Raw genomic sequence first — 14,556 nt, 5'->3', positions numbered from 1 at the left:
CGTTGTCAAAGAGTACTTGTTGCCAGTAAAAGAAATTAGTACCATTGAAAATCAAAAGGTCAAATAAACTGTTGTCAGGCTTTACTCGCAAAGAAATTTTGTATAGAGGCATAATGTCAAAGTAAATTTAGTAGTCGTCTACTAAAAAATAATTACTAGTAATTTACTGCCATCTTTTGACACAAGACTAAAACTCTTAAAATTACATATGGCTATGTTCTTTCACTGATATGTGTTAAATATCAATCAGTGGTGCCATCTACTCGAATAGGGCAAAGGTATATCGCCATCTATTCAAGCATAAATATTTCTTGATTATTAAAGGCACTTTTTTTTCATATACTTTATTTTATCTTATATGGAGTTATATACACCACTTTTAATCACGATTTGATTTTAACCACGTACTTCTGAGGCCAAAAGAAGGAAAAAATGTTACATAAGTTTCACTAAATTTCGCCAAAAAAAAAATATTTTTTGTTTTTTGTCTTTTTCTAATTTTAAACGTATTTGTACATAAAAAGTTAATGTTATGCTGAAACTGGCACTGAAAATATTATTTTACGATTTTTTTTTTTGTAAAAACTATTTCTTGCAAAGGTTACTTGTCACTTTTTGACATCTATCAATAAGGATATTTAGACTACGCCCCATAATGGCATCATCGCGATCAAAAAGGCGTTTTGCACTAAGTTACGATTAGAAGATGTTTTTTTTTTTTAATTGGTATTAACTCTGAAGCTAGGCGAAATCCAGAAAAGTTTATATGACATTTTAGTCTCTAAATGTGATCAGTAATACACTGTCAAAATCTTTTGGGTTCCTCGTGAGCACCGTGTATATCTTTGCTACTAGCATATATTATACCTATAATATGACTAGCTTGAAATTTACACATTACACACACTTGTTAGCTATGGTTGCCGATCATGGCTTGGATAGCAGCTTTATGCTATAGCCAAAGAGCATATAATCACTACGTTTTAAGAGACGGGACTTCCATACTAGCGAATGGACTCAGTTTGATTCGCAAATCATTACCAAAATCTACGACAAAGAACTGTCAAGGAACTATAATACCAACATAACCGATTTAAATAGTGTAGTACGCTACACGCTTGCGATTCTTATCGATATCGATAAAATGAGGAGGGTTGAAACATAGGCTCCTGTCTACAAATTTTGTACTCGAAATCAGATTAGCATCGAGTCCACATTTAAGTTGTATGTTATATAGTGGATAGGTCGGGCTTAATGTGGACCCGAATTATTTTAATGCAGTTTTTAAGTCGTGTTTTTTTTATTTTTTATTTAAAGCTTTATTTTCAAAATGTTCTGCACATACATGTTTCAATAAATGTTACTTTTCTATGGGAAGATGTATCGTCAGGTCTTCGTTCCCAACAAATTTGACCCACTGCCTGCATCTGAAAACATACAGCCTTGGACAAACATGACTTTATCTACAGTTTATATTCCAAGTATTTGCTAATGAGATGATCAACTGATTATTTAGCAATAATATGCATCTAAAAATCATGTTTTTCGGCATCCAGTTATGAACAACCCTTTATCAATGCTCTAACTTTTTATGTATTTATATGTCTGTTAATCATGAGAACCGGTCTGGCCTACTGGGCAGTAACCCTGCCTATGAAGCCGATGGTCCCAGGTTCAAATCCTGGTACGGGCATTTATTTGTGTGATGCGTATTTGTTCTTGAGTCATGTGTGTTTTCTATGTATTTATATGTATATATCGTTGTCTAAGTACCCACAACACATGTCTTATTGAGCTTCCTATGGGATTAAGTCAATTTGTGTAATAATGTCGTATAATATTTTTTATTGATCACAAAAAGAGAGGTTAATTTACTTACATTTCAGATTAATATATTAAATAATTACTAGATTAAAAAAAAGTCAAATAATGACCATTAATGCATAGATGATAGATAATTTTCCACTGAAAATCTTCGACGAATTAATTTTGTGTCATATTGCATGCAAGTTCTCAGGAAATTTCACATATTTTATTTAATTACACTGATATACAAATAAACTTACAATTATCGATAGTTTTAGTACATCCCTAGTTCACAACTAAAAATAATATAAAATATCAAATTTTCGATGTGTTTAAAGCCTGCTGCACCAAAATAAGGTCAAAAGTAACTAAAGCAATACGTACCGGTCTTTGTCCAAGGGAAATTTCGCCATAAAATCCCTTTTTCGTGATTTTCTTGAGTGGCTCGCTTGCCACATATTTCACACTTAGTGACCCGTTTTCTCGGTGGCATTGTAACAAAGTCGCTCTTTACTCTGATCACGGTTCACTATTTTCGATATTTTCACTAAATAATAAAGAAATTGCACGAAATATCCGAACAAAACATTGAAGCCTTCATAACAAACAAAACAATTAGGCTGACAGTTGACTTGACGTATACTTGACAGAATAAATAGCACTGACGTTTTATTTTTCTTCGTTGGCAAAGATTTGCGAAACAAGTTCCATACAAAACTTATTTTGTTCCTAGTTGCGTCAGCCTGGCTATAGCATGAAGAGAGCTATTATAAGTAAAGGCGGGACACACAGGCGAGGAAAACACGCGTGTCGCATCGGCCGAGTCACGTCTACTCTACACTGGCCGGTTTGTGCATGAGGAAATTGCCTCGTGCGTATGCTCGCTCTGTGTGGACCCGCCTAAGTCAGTCGACAGTCAAAATCAAACAGACAGTGACAGCCAAAGTGTTAAAATACAGTTCAATACAGCTTTGCTACCATAAAATAAAGCTGTGTTGTGATTTATTTGGACACTTTGGCTGTCACTATAATTATGTTTGGTGCATTTTAATATTATAAAATTGTGCCTTGGTATAACCTCTGGGATTTAATAATGTTGACAAGCTAAAAAAGTTACTTTGGGTATTATCTGAATTATCAATTTCTTTTAAGGTAAAGATAGATAAAAAAATAAGTTTATTGCACATAAACAGTATACAGAATCGATACAGAATTGGCGTGATATCGGATGGGTGCATAGCATAGTTACATAAAAGGAGTTTCCAGGGGTCCCTAGGGGTTCCGTGAGGCACTAGGCTAGACCTGTACCGTACCGCGGGAGACCAAGTTTGCGTTTGTATGTCATATCTGTGACCTAAACATACATTGATTTGTTAGTCAACTAAATAAAACTATGTTACATTAAAGTTTTACAGAAACTACTTTCATAATGAACACAGGTATAGATAGGGTTAACCTTAAACTACCCTTAGAAGTAAGTATTCAGTCTCATGGTAGTCAAGTGGCAATAACCATTTAAAAAGAAACCGTTTAGCCTCCGATACCGTGCGCCTGCCAAATACGGTGTTGACTGTTGGAATAGGTAATTTAAAAATGCGTTTAGAGAGCGATTCAGACTAATTATCCCGTTTAGACGCGTATCTATGCATTGAGAGGCAAACCTTGTGTATGTAGAGCTGTCGGACTGTGAGGACTTGGGCTTCAGCATAAAGGCTTTTTGTCATATATCTGTATGGCTTCTATTTAGACTATCCAACTCGCTCTTGCGAGAATCCACTTTGACTAGTTGCTTTCTATCAGTTAAATAGCTGTTAAACCAGTCCAGTGACACGCCACGAATTCCAATTTTCTCAAGCTTATGAAGCAGTATTGGTTTCGACACAGTGTCAAAAAGACGCTAGGTCTAGAAAGACGCCAATACAATTGATGTTGTTATCTGTTATGTTGCACATTGACAAGTGTTGTTTCTTGTTTAAAAAATAAACAGATTGTCTATGCTGTCATGGCGTTGTTTCAATTACTACATTGGCGATTCGAGGAAATTTAATTAGTTGTTATTAGCGAAATGGCGTTAAATACGAATTTCTTGCTGCCCGGGGCTTTCGATCAAAAAAAGGACGATTGGAAAGTGTATAAAGAACAAATGTTATTTGCGCTACAAGCACTGGGCGTGGAAAATAACCTAGAAAGTGCCCGCGCCATTTTCCTTTCACAATGTGGAAAAGATACTTTTGCATTTTTAAGTTCATTAGTGGCGCCGAAAAAACTCGTAGAAGTGAACTTTGATGATATCTTGGCCGTATTAGACAAGTTTTTCGCGCCCGAGAAAAGCGAAATACTCGAAGCCGGGAAATTCCATCTACGATGTCAAGAGAAAAGTGAAAAAATGCAATCTTTTATTTCGGCCATTAAAGCGATAGCAGTGCATTGTAACTTCAGTGATTTAGAAAGACAATTGCGTGACAGACTGGTGTTGGGAGTTAGAGATGTGCGTTTGCGGCGAGAATTACTGAAAACGGACAATTTAACGTTCGCACAAGCCGTAAGCCGAAGTGTTCAATATGAGCAAACTGTGAGCGACCTTTACCCGCAAACAAGTACCTCAACACCTCTGGAGACCAAACCAACAACGAGCACAAGTATATCTGAACCGATGGACACCAACCTAGTTAACGTCGGCTCGCAAAAGCGCGAGACTGCCTGTCGTCACTGCGGGGCGAATCATAACCCTAGAGGCTGTAAATTTGCTAGGGCGAACTGTAACTACTGCAAGAAGGTGGGCCATACGGTTGCCGTATGTTGGAATCGTAATAAGAAGAAAATTAACCTGGTTGAAGTTGAAGAACTGGACGACAGCAAGGAGGACTTCGCCTACATGAATGAAATCCTGCAAGTACATGTCAAGTCAAGTGCTGAACAAGCTAGTAGCAAGATCTTCACTATAATCAAGTTGCATGATAAAGAAGTTCAGTTTGAAGTGGACTCGGGGGCTGCACGTACTGTTATCTCATATGAAACATGGAGAAATCTGCAGTTCAAGATTAAATTGGAGGATGCTAAAATAAACCTTATCACCTGGGGTCGGCATCCAATTAAGCTGAAGGGATTAGCTAAAGTTAAAGTTGGATACAAAGGGCTTGAACATGAATTAACAATAATTGTTGCTGAAGACAGGGGACCTAATATTTTGGGAAGAAATTGGTTTGCGCCATTGGGCATACAAGTTGAAGGACTCTGTTGGACAAGTCAAGTACCAGAAGAACTGCAGTTGAAATACCCTAAAGTATTTAGTGATCAACTGGGTTGTTATACGGGGCCGCCTGCAAAACTAATTCTGAAGCATGAAGCTCAACCAAAGTTTCTGAAATGTCGACCTATCCCTTATGCTCTTAGAGAAGAGGTTAAAACTGAACTGAAGCGACTTGAGGCAATTGGAGTGTTGACTCCTGTGAGATATTCTGATTGGGCTACACCACTCCGCATTGTAAGAAAGGAAGATGGAACCTTGAGAATATGTGGCGATTACCGTTCTACAGTTAATATCTCAATAAACTGTGATGTTTATCCACTGCCAACATCAACTGAAGCATTCCAATTACTGGCTGGAGGTAAAATATTTTCAAAACTGGATCTGAAGCAAGCTTATACACAAATGTTAGTAGATACGGAATCAGCTGAAATTTTGACATGGAATACCCCATTAGGACTGATGAAGGTAAACCGATTACCTTTTGGGGTCAGTTCAGCACCAGGCATATTTCAACGAGTGATGTCAAGTCAATTTGCAGACATGGATGGTGTCGCTGTTCTATTAGATGACATTGTGGTGACAGGTACTGATGAGACTGAACATGCTGCAAGGCTAGCTAAGGTACTTCAGCGTATTCAAGAGCTGGGATTCACCATAAACATTAACAAGTGTCAATTCTCGGTACCATCAGTGACCTTCCTCGGCTATGTTCTTGATGCAAATGGCATACACCCTTGCCCAAGAAAGATTAAGGAAATCCAAGAAAGGCCAAGCCCTTCAGATCTGAAACAGCTCCGTGCATTCTTAGGCCTAATCAATTTCTATGAAAGGTTCTACAGAGCTAAGTCTGACATCTTAGAGCCTCTGCATCAGCTTTTGAAGAAAAATATGACTTGGAAGTGGGGAACGCTAGAGGAAGACGCGTTTAAGAAGGCTAAACAGCTGTTAACCTCTGACTTGACACTAGTGCAATTTGACAAGAATAAAGAGGTAATTCTCACTTGCGATGCCTCGGAATATGGCGTGGGAGCTGTAATAAGTCATGTTTTTGAAGATGGCCAAGAGAAACCGATTGCAATGGCTTCACGAACTATGCAGCTGCATGAAAGGAATTACAGCCAACTGGATAAGGAGGCCCTGGCTATTATTTATGCACTAAGGAAGTTCCGAGAGTACCTGGTGGGAGTCAAATTTACCATAGTTACAGACCATAAGCCGCTAATTGGGCTCTTGAACCCAAGAAAGCCAATTCCAGACCAGATCTCTCCTCGTTTGCTACGCTGGTCACTGATTTTAGCTAGTTACAATTATGACATTTTGTATAAGCCAGGCCAGGTAATTCAGAATGCTGATGGATTAAGCAGATGGTGCAGTCCAGAACCTGTGCAGGAGGAAGCTCCTTTGCCAGAAGTGTTACTGCTAGAACAAACACCAGAAGGGTGGACAGTTTCTGTAGGCGATATTGCCCGGGAAACTAAGAAGGATGAGGTGTTAAAAAAATTGTGTTTTTTGCTTTACATGGGTGGCCATCAGAGAGCAATGACCGCAGGTTGCTACCCTATATACAAAGGAAAGATGCAATTTCAGTCAGCAAAGATTGCTTATTGTTTTCAAATAGGGTCATAATACCAGAGAAATTGCAGGGTCAAGTATTAAAGATTATACATGCACCGCATGCTGGCATGGTACAATCGAAAGCCTATGCACGAGCGTACGTTTACTGGCCAGGTATGGATGCAGATATCACTGAAATTGTTGAGCAATGTGAACGCTGTCAGTTGACTCGCAACAATCCTCCGGCAACACTGAGAGAATGGCCTATGCCTGAGAAAGCATGGCAACGCCTGCACATTGATTTTGCGGGCCCATTCATGAATAAGACCTTCTTGATACTGGTGGATGCATACTCGAAATGGCCAGAAATAGAAGTAATGTCTAGTATGTCAAGCACACAAGTGATACAGTCGCTTAGGAGGATTTTTGCGGAACAGGGATTGCCCGATTTACTCGTATCAGACAATGGAACTGCTTTCGTCTCTGATGAATTTGAAACTTTTTTGAAGAGGAATTCTATACAACATATAACTTCACCACCTTATCATCCAAACTCGAATGGACAGGCCGAACGCACGGTGCAGACAATTAAGAACAAATTCAAGCGTCAGAGTGATATACCATGGCCGGAAAGAATTGCAAAACTCCTGTATCATATAAGAACAACTCCCAGTACAGTGACAGGGAAGACTCCAGCAGAACTCCTAAACAACAGGAAATTTCGAACTGCATTATCAACATTGCATCCTGAGTCCACTCAAAGCAAAAAGATTGTTCAAGCATCAAGTAAGGCCTTGAGAGAATTTTCGATTGACCAAAAAGTATACATAAGAAAATATAATAGTAATTTGGAGAAATGGATGAAAGGAATGGTGGTGAAACGGAATAGTGAAACAATCTATGAGGTAAAAACTGAAGATGGGGTGGTACATCAACGTCATGTTGATCAGATCAGAGCAAGGAAAGATAACAGCGTGGACCAGGAGTCTGAGACTGGAGTCCCACCGGAGCCCATGAGCGATACACCAGAGAGATGGGTCAGAGATCTGTCACAGGAGTGTGATCCGCCTATTGTGATACCACCTGAAAGTGAATGGAGGGATATAATTGGATTCTGATTTTGTTACATGTGTAATGTTAGAATTTATTTCTGTTGTTGTTGTCCACTCACAGAGAGTACTGTTGAGTAGTTAATTATATTCGAGAGATTTAAGTCTGATTAATGTTGTGTCAAATTTAGTGGAAAGGTGTTATGTTGCACATTGACAAGTGTTGTTTCTTGTTTAAAAAATAAACAGATTGTCTATGCTGTCATGGCGTTGTTTCAATTACTACATTATCTAAATAAGTAAGGATATGGGTCTATTAAATACATATATGTGTTAGTGGTTCCAAAATGTAATGACTAACAGATTTGATTAGGTCACTGCTGATACCATCCAAGCCTGGTGTAGTATTTGTTTTCAGTTGTGAAATAATTCCTTTAATTTCATTTGCATCAGTAGGGTGCATAAAGAAAGATTCCGAAAGGCTTCCACTCGTATTCACTTTGGTGGCTAATATTTCTTCAGATTCTCCAGTGTGATCAGTAATTTTACATACTACTTTTTTGCCTACCGAAGAGAAATTATTGAACTTATTCAAGGATTATATGGGATCATCCGGATCAATCAAAAAGGTGATGCGAAGGTTTCTTTGAAATATTACAAATGCATTTTATTGTGCTCCATAGCTTCGTAGGATTTTTGTTGTTAGATAGGAGCTGCCTTCGCTCATGTTCGTTTTTCAGTTTTTACAGCAGGTTGTTAAATAAATTTTTGTATCACTTATAGGTCACTTCCATTAGGTCGCTTTTGGATATTGCCATGCATTTAGGTGCAGTCTGTCACGGTGTTGAAAACAACGGTGTAATCCAGGGGTCAACCAGAATTTTAGTGTAAATTTTATTCTACTTAGCCTTACTTCATGTGTGTGATTCTGAACTGCATTATTTAGTCATCATAAACATTTTACTTGATTGGCCCTTGGTGTGTAATATGCATACCTGGAATGTGTCTACAACCCTGTGTAGGAACTCGATGACAAAGAGTGGTGCAACCTCCTGCTGGCAAACTGCTACAAGGGCCACACCTCCTCTCTGAATGGAGATCAGGTAGTGATGGGGCGCCGCCAGAACCGGAGGCACATCCTTAACATATACCAACAAAATATAAGTACAAATACATCTGTGTTTTAATACTTATGAAGACATGGTAAAATAGGCATTAAGGGCACCTTAAATGCAACTTAATAATTGGCATTTTAGTTCTTGTATATTTTCCTATTCTCTAACCGAAGTTAACAACAAAACGAATATTTGTGTCAAAGTCTAGTTAATGGTCCCACTTTATAAGTAGTAATGAGATTTCCTTGTAGCTTTATAGGAATAACCTGTTAAAGCGTCCTTATAGCAAGCGACAAAGTGGGACCTTTTGCTTGGAAACGACAAATTTATACTTACATTAGGCAAAGCTCGTTGAGCTTCCAAATAGTAGTCGCACACAGATCTTGGAATTACGCTACGCCAATGCTTTTCAAGGAAAACATCCCTGGGAATAAAAAAATACATATCTGGCTTCATATTGCACATTAATAATAAGAAATCATACATAAATTTCTAATAAAAACTGTAATAAGAATGGAGATCAAACTTAAATGTTAAATTAAATACAAAATAAAGATAATTAACATACCCAGAGGGGTTAATAATGAATAAACTATGAATCATCGTGATTCTTAACAATAAGATATGTACTACAACTTTAATCGTAACATTAGTGTATTAGAAATTAATAAAGTATCACGGCGCCAGAACAAAATTCTACCAAGCTGGCAGCTTATCCTATTTGTAACTGTCAAAATGTGACTGACAGTGACAGTACAGTTTAGGCCTATTTTTTTTTTTTGTAATGGCATCGCGCTCCTGGCGCATTCAGCCAAACGAGTAAAACGAGGAAACGGAATTAAAGGATTATATACATTATAACGGATAAGTCGGAATTTGGACAAGGATCAGGGAAAGGTAATATATTATAATAAACTATAGTTTTATATTATGACGTGAAAGGAATGAATACAATGATTTAAATATATATGAAGAAGAATCATTAATATACAGGAGTGTTGTAATAGATGTGGGAAACGGAACTTTTAAATCGGACAGCTGTCTTAATAATATAGAACGGTCATACAGTCAACTGGGGGCCAACCGCGAAAATCGAAATTCGCAAATTGCGGGGATCTTTCTCTTTTACTCTCACTAAGACATAATTAGAGTGACAGAGAAAAATGCCCGCAATGACGAATTATGATTTTCCCGGTAGCCGCCCTGGTCCCCTAAAAGTAGTTTAACATGTTCTTATAATCCAAAAGAATTTATTGGGATACAATTCTGCCCTAAGATTTGTAGATGGAAACAACCCTATTAAGCATGGTGTGTAAAGCGCTTTAGCCGGCAATTATTTAAAATCGCTTGCCATATGTTGCAACGTTTGTCGAACCCTTAACGGATTTTAACTATGATTTACTTTTGTATTTTTGTGCTGTGCTGGCTACCATGCTTTTATCTCATTAGCCCAGCGACCATCAAGAACGATAAAATATTCGTTCATATCACATTTAGAATGCTATCTGTGCAATGATTTTCAAAATACCGTTTAAAAAAATAACGTGTATTACAAGTTACATAGCTATTTATTTGCCTTATCAACGTGATCATTATGAGTTTGAGAGACGACGAATCAACCAGTGATGACGAAGTATTCTTCGGAAAGTTAAGTTTGAAAGAACTTAAACACATGTTTTGTATCCACCAAAATAACGGACAAACTATAGCGTAAGTACGGTTTTTTAATTATAAATGCATGCAATGCATATTTCACGAAAATAATATTATATATTTTTACAGTACTAACGAACAACTTGAGAATGATAATCATAATATGAGCCTAAAACTAACTCACTCTGAACCTGATATTACATCGAAGCATAAAGGTGATGCATCACCAGAAAACATTCCAAAATCACTGTCGAACACACCATTATCCCCTGACCAACCGAATTTATTCGCGATCTGGGATACCTCAAGTATGGAGTTTGATAATACCCTTGAAGAAATAGAATACATATTGAACAACCCACCTAAAGCAGAGAAGAAAAATACAGACAATAATTTTCACAAAGAAGCAGAATTAGAGGGAAATCAAATTCCTATCCAAGTGAATAAAGAAAAAGTGACTTTGAATGCAAAACCTTCAGCTGTAGTAACCTCTATGAAGCAAGTCCAGAAAGAGAAAGAAGTATTTGCTGCTTCATCATCTGTGCAACATACAAAAGAAAAAGTGACTTTGAATGCAAAACCTTCAGCTGTAGTAACCTCTATGAAGCAATTCCAGAAAGAGAAAGAAGTATTTGCTGCTTCATCATCTGTGCAACATACAAAAGAAAAAGTGACTTTGAATGCAAAACCTTCAGCTGTAGTAACCTCTATGAAGCAAGTCCAGAAAGAGAAAGAAGTATTTGCTGCTTCATCATCTGTGCCACATACAAAAGAAAAAGTGACTTTGAATGCAAAACCTTCAGCTGTAGTAACCTCTATGAAGCAAGTCCAGAAAGAGAAAGAAGTATTTGCTGCTTCATCATCTGTGCCACATACAAAAGAAAAAGTAACTTTGAATGCAAAACCTTCAGCTGTAGTAACCTCTATGAAGCAAGTCCAGAAAGAGAAAGAAGTATTTGCTGCTTCATCATCTGTGCAACATAAAAAAGAAAAAGTGACTTTGAATGCAAAACCTTCAGCTGTAGTAACCTCTATGAAGCAAGTCCAGAAAGAGAAAGAAGTATTTGCTACTTCATCATCTGTGCGACATACAAAACCCGCCTTATGTATAACACCAGCTAACCCTACAGTTTTCAAGAAGCCATCCCCATCCACATCAAAAAAAACTCCTAGGAAAAACAATGCATTTCTACATATTGCTAGTCCTGTGGCATACTACATCAACAATAGCCCAAAAATTCCATTGATACAGAATGTGTTCCCTAAGAAAATCTTGCGAGGACTATCATCCATTCCAAAGCTTGTGAAGAGTTCTGTAAGCAAGCCAAGTAATAAAGAGAATGTTAATCTTCCTTCTGTTGCATATAAAAGTGCAAAAAAAAACCACTGTGGTAAGTATTATTTATTTATTGTATTTTCCAAGCTCCTGTAAATAAATAAAAGATACCACTTGAGTGTAATGTTTAAAAATCAAATATATATGTTGGAGCGGCCAAGGTGCTCACAAATATCTGAACACGCCTCTATTGTCAAAGTGTTAGAGTGCATTTTTATGTATTTTTGAGCACTTCGGCTGCTCTGATATATTTGATGGCAACTGTACATCGTGATATTTACGTTTGATGCCAACTACTAGTTTCTGCCCTATTTCATTTATCAATCTACAAGTTAGAGTTTAATAAGTCTGAATTAGCACCATACTTGTAGATGTAGTGTAGGGACGCCCGGCTGGAAACAGGCGGGCTGTCTATCACATGTCCAGTTCATTCAGCCCAATTCCCTGAGGTTGGAACTGCAGGTTACTATCCCAGCGGTATTCCCACACTATTCTCCTCAAATCTTCTTGTTTTCCTGCAGAACAGAAGTCCTTCTTCTGTTCTTCTAGTTTGATTTCTTCTAAATCTTTAAGTTCGAATTCGATTCTTTAGTTTGTTGGTTTCCAGAATGTCTCTACCGAATATATTATATCGCGGTGCCGCATACATTATACATTCAGCTAGTAAGTGTAATCTAGTCTCCTCCTTACCACAGTGTGGACAGGAGGCATCTATACTGATTTCAATTATCTTAAGATGTCTATTAAGAGTGTTGTGACCAGTAATGATACCCGTCAGTAGTCTCAGACTGCTCTTACCTAGTTTCAGAAGATACCTGGTTCTCCTGTGATCTATACCTTTAATCATCATCTTCGACTGTCTGCATCCAGTCTCTCCTTCCCAATCTCTCTGTGCTTCCATCTCTTTTACGTTTTCTGTGACTCCCTTTGTGACATCCGCTGACATGGGCAGAGCCGGTTCCAGACCCCATATATTCCATCTCTGCTCCCATCCTCGCCAACTCGTCCGCTCTCTCATTTCCCGTCACTCCCTGATGTCCTGGTACCCATGCCACCGTGACACATCTTTGCTTGCCTATCGAGTTAAGCTCCTGTCGACATTTTCTCACGAGAGAGGACCGATATTTTCTTTAGCGCTTTTAGTGCTGCCTGGCTATCTGTATATATTACCACAGCACCCTCTTGTTGCACACTCTCTTTGACCATACGTGCACATACTTAGTGGTCAAAGCAAAATTGTAATATAAAAGCCATAAAAAGGCACTTATGGACCCTATATCAGTGGAAACTACTGGAAAAAAAATCCCACTAGTTACCACCAACTTGGCTTGATTTTTTTTTTTCCCAGTAGTTACCACTGGTAAAAGGTAGGATTTTTTTTTCCAGTAGTAACCACCAAAATTTTGTTAGATTCAATAGATGTTAGAGCCTAATAGGAGAAAAGTGTCCCAAGATTTTTATTTCCATTCCATTACCATTTTTACAGACATGTATGACAGTATTGGACTTGTCATTATGAGTAGAAATAACATAAACCATCTGAAAAAAAAAAGTGTAGTAGACAACTTTAAATTAAATGGCCAACTAACTATATAACCATGTGGGAAAACTCTTGATAATTTGTAAATTATTTCAGATTGATGTATCAAATGCACCCAAGATGCCAGAAAGTCAATGGGCAAAGAAATTGATAAAGACATTGCCAAGGCCTGCAGTCATAAAACACACACACAGAGAAAAAGACTTTGCCAATAAACAATTACAAAGGAACCCAGAAGACAGTTTTGGTGACTTATCACTCCATCAAGCTGATGTATCGGTTTGTACTAAGAAAACTGCTTTCTAAACCTGGGCCTATTTGTTACATTGGCAATAGATAATGTTTGACTGACTTAGTTTATTTTAAAGTATTTTTGACTTGTGTATTATTAGAACTGATATGATTTGAAGTGTTTGAATTAAATGTTATGTCATTACATGTGTAATTTTTCTCAAGAATTCAACTATAACCAGAAATTTATACATATAGGTACAACACAATCACACCTGTTTTCGCAGTACCAAGTGGCGACTGTAGTGCCAATGCCATCCCTTTCAATAGCGCTGGACTTGAACAAGCATGAAAGTTAGCAATACGACTTTAGTGGCCAGTTGGTATCGCGGTTAGTATAGAACCCAAGAATCCCAACAGAAAAACTGGCTTCAACTTCATTCACAGATATGCGTCACCCTTCTTATGACATCTACACGGTCGCCAGCCACTTGTTGTAAGAAAGCCAGTCTTATTCTTATAGGGCTTGATCGGTTTCCTCACGATGTCTTATTTCACTAAAAGCGATTGGTAAAATACAGTCCCGTAAAGGTTTGCTATAAAATTTTGATGAAAATCCTGACTCGCTATCAAGATTTTTATAGCGATAATGACCCCAGACTCGTAGGGTTATTCCCACTAGTTACCACCAAGTTGTTACCAGTGGTAACTACTGGGAATTTTTTTTTCCACCTTTTACCAGTGGTAACTACTGGGAAAAAAAATCCCACTAGTTACCACCAACTTGGTTTGGTGGATGTTTTTCCCAGTAGTTACCACTGGTAAAAGGTGGGTTTTTTTTCCCAGTGTCACCACCAAAATTTGGTTAGCATTCAATACTAATAAAAACAGTATAAATATAGAGTTCCTTAATCAATAATTGATTAAACGTCGAATTAATTATAAGTTAATTAGTTATTCGTTTCATTGCGAGTCGATAACTGTTTCAGTAAACTGCCTTAAGAGTGATAAAAAAAATCGCT

At 37.6% G+C, this 14,556-nt stretch overlaps 2 protein-coding genes across 2 annotated transcripts in view; one reads left to right on the top strand and one right to left on the bottom strand.

Annotated features, from left to right (window-relative positions):
- The window catches only part of LOC133522639 (AP-3 complex subunit mu-1), a 28,008-nt gene extending 18,461 nt beyond the window's left edge, over nucleotides 1–9,547 (bottom strand). Inside the window, exons 1-3 of the mRNA XM_061858023.1 lie at nucleotides 9,343–9,547; nucleotides 9,111–9,198; nucleotides 8,655–8,798 (exon numbers count right to left, since the gene is read on the bottom strand). Coding sequence (XP_061714007.1) covers nucleotides 8,655–8,798; nucleotides 9,111–9,198; nucleotides 9,343–9,377 — 267 coding nt within the window. The 5' untranslated portion in view covers nucleotides 9,378–9,547. The remainder of the gene's footprint in view (nucleotides 1–8,654; nucleotides 8,799–9,110; nucleotides 9,199–9,342) is intronic.
- Nucleotides 9,548–9,692: 145 nt separating this feature from the next.
- LOC133522630 (uncharacterized) lies at nucleotides 9,693–13,739 on the top strand. Its single transcript, XM_061858011.1, has 3 exons — nucleotides 9,693–10,484; nucleotides 10,557–11,818; nucleotides 13,400–13,739. Exons 1-3 carry the CDS (start codon nucleotides 10,369–10,371, stop codon nucleotides 13,402–13,404), a joined length of 1,383 nt encoding a protein of 460 aa, XP_061713995.1. The 5' UTR covers nucleotides 9,693–10,368; the 3' UTR covers nucleotides 13,405–13,739.
- Nucleotides 13,740–14,556: the final 817 nt, after the last annotated feature.

The sequence above is a fragment of the Cydia pomonella genome, chromosome 1, assembly GCF_033807575.1.
Source record: "Cydia pomonella isolate Wapato2018A chromosome 1, ilCydPomo1, whole genome shotgun sequence".
Classification (NCBI taxonomy): Eukaryota; Metazoa; Arthropoda; class Insecta; order Lepidoptera; family Tortricidae; genus Cydia; species Cydia pomonella.
Note: the sequence above shows the minus strand (reverse complement) of the source record. Positions and strands in the feature narration are given on the sequence as shown.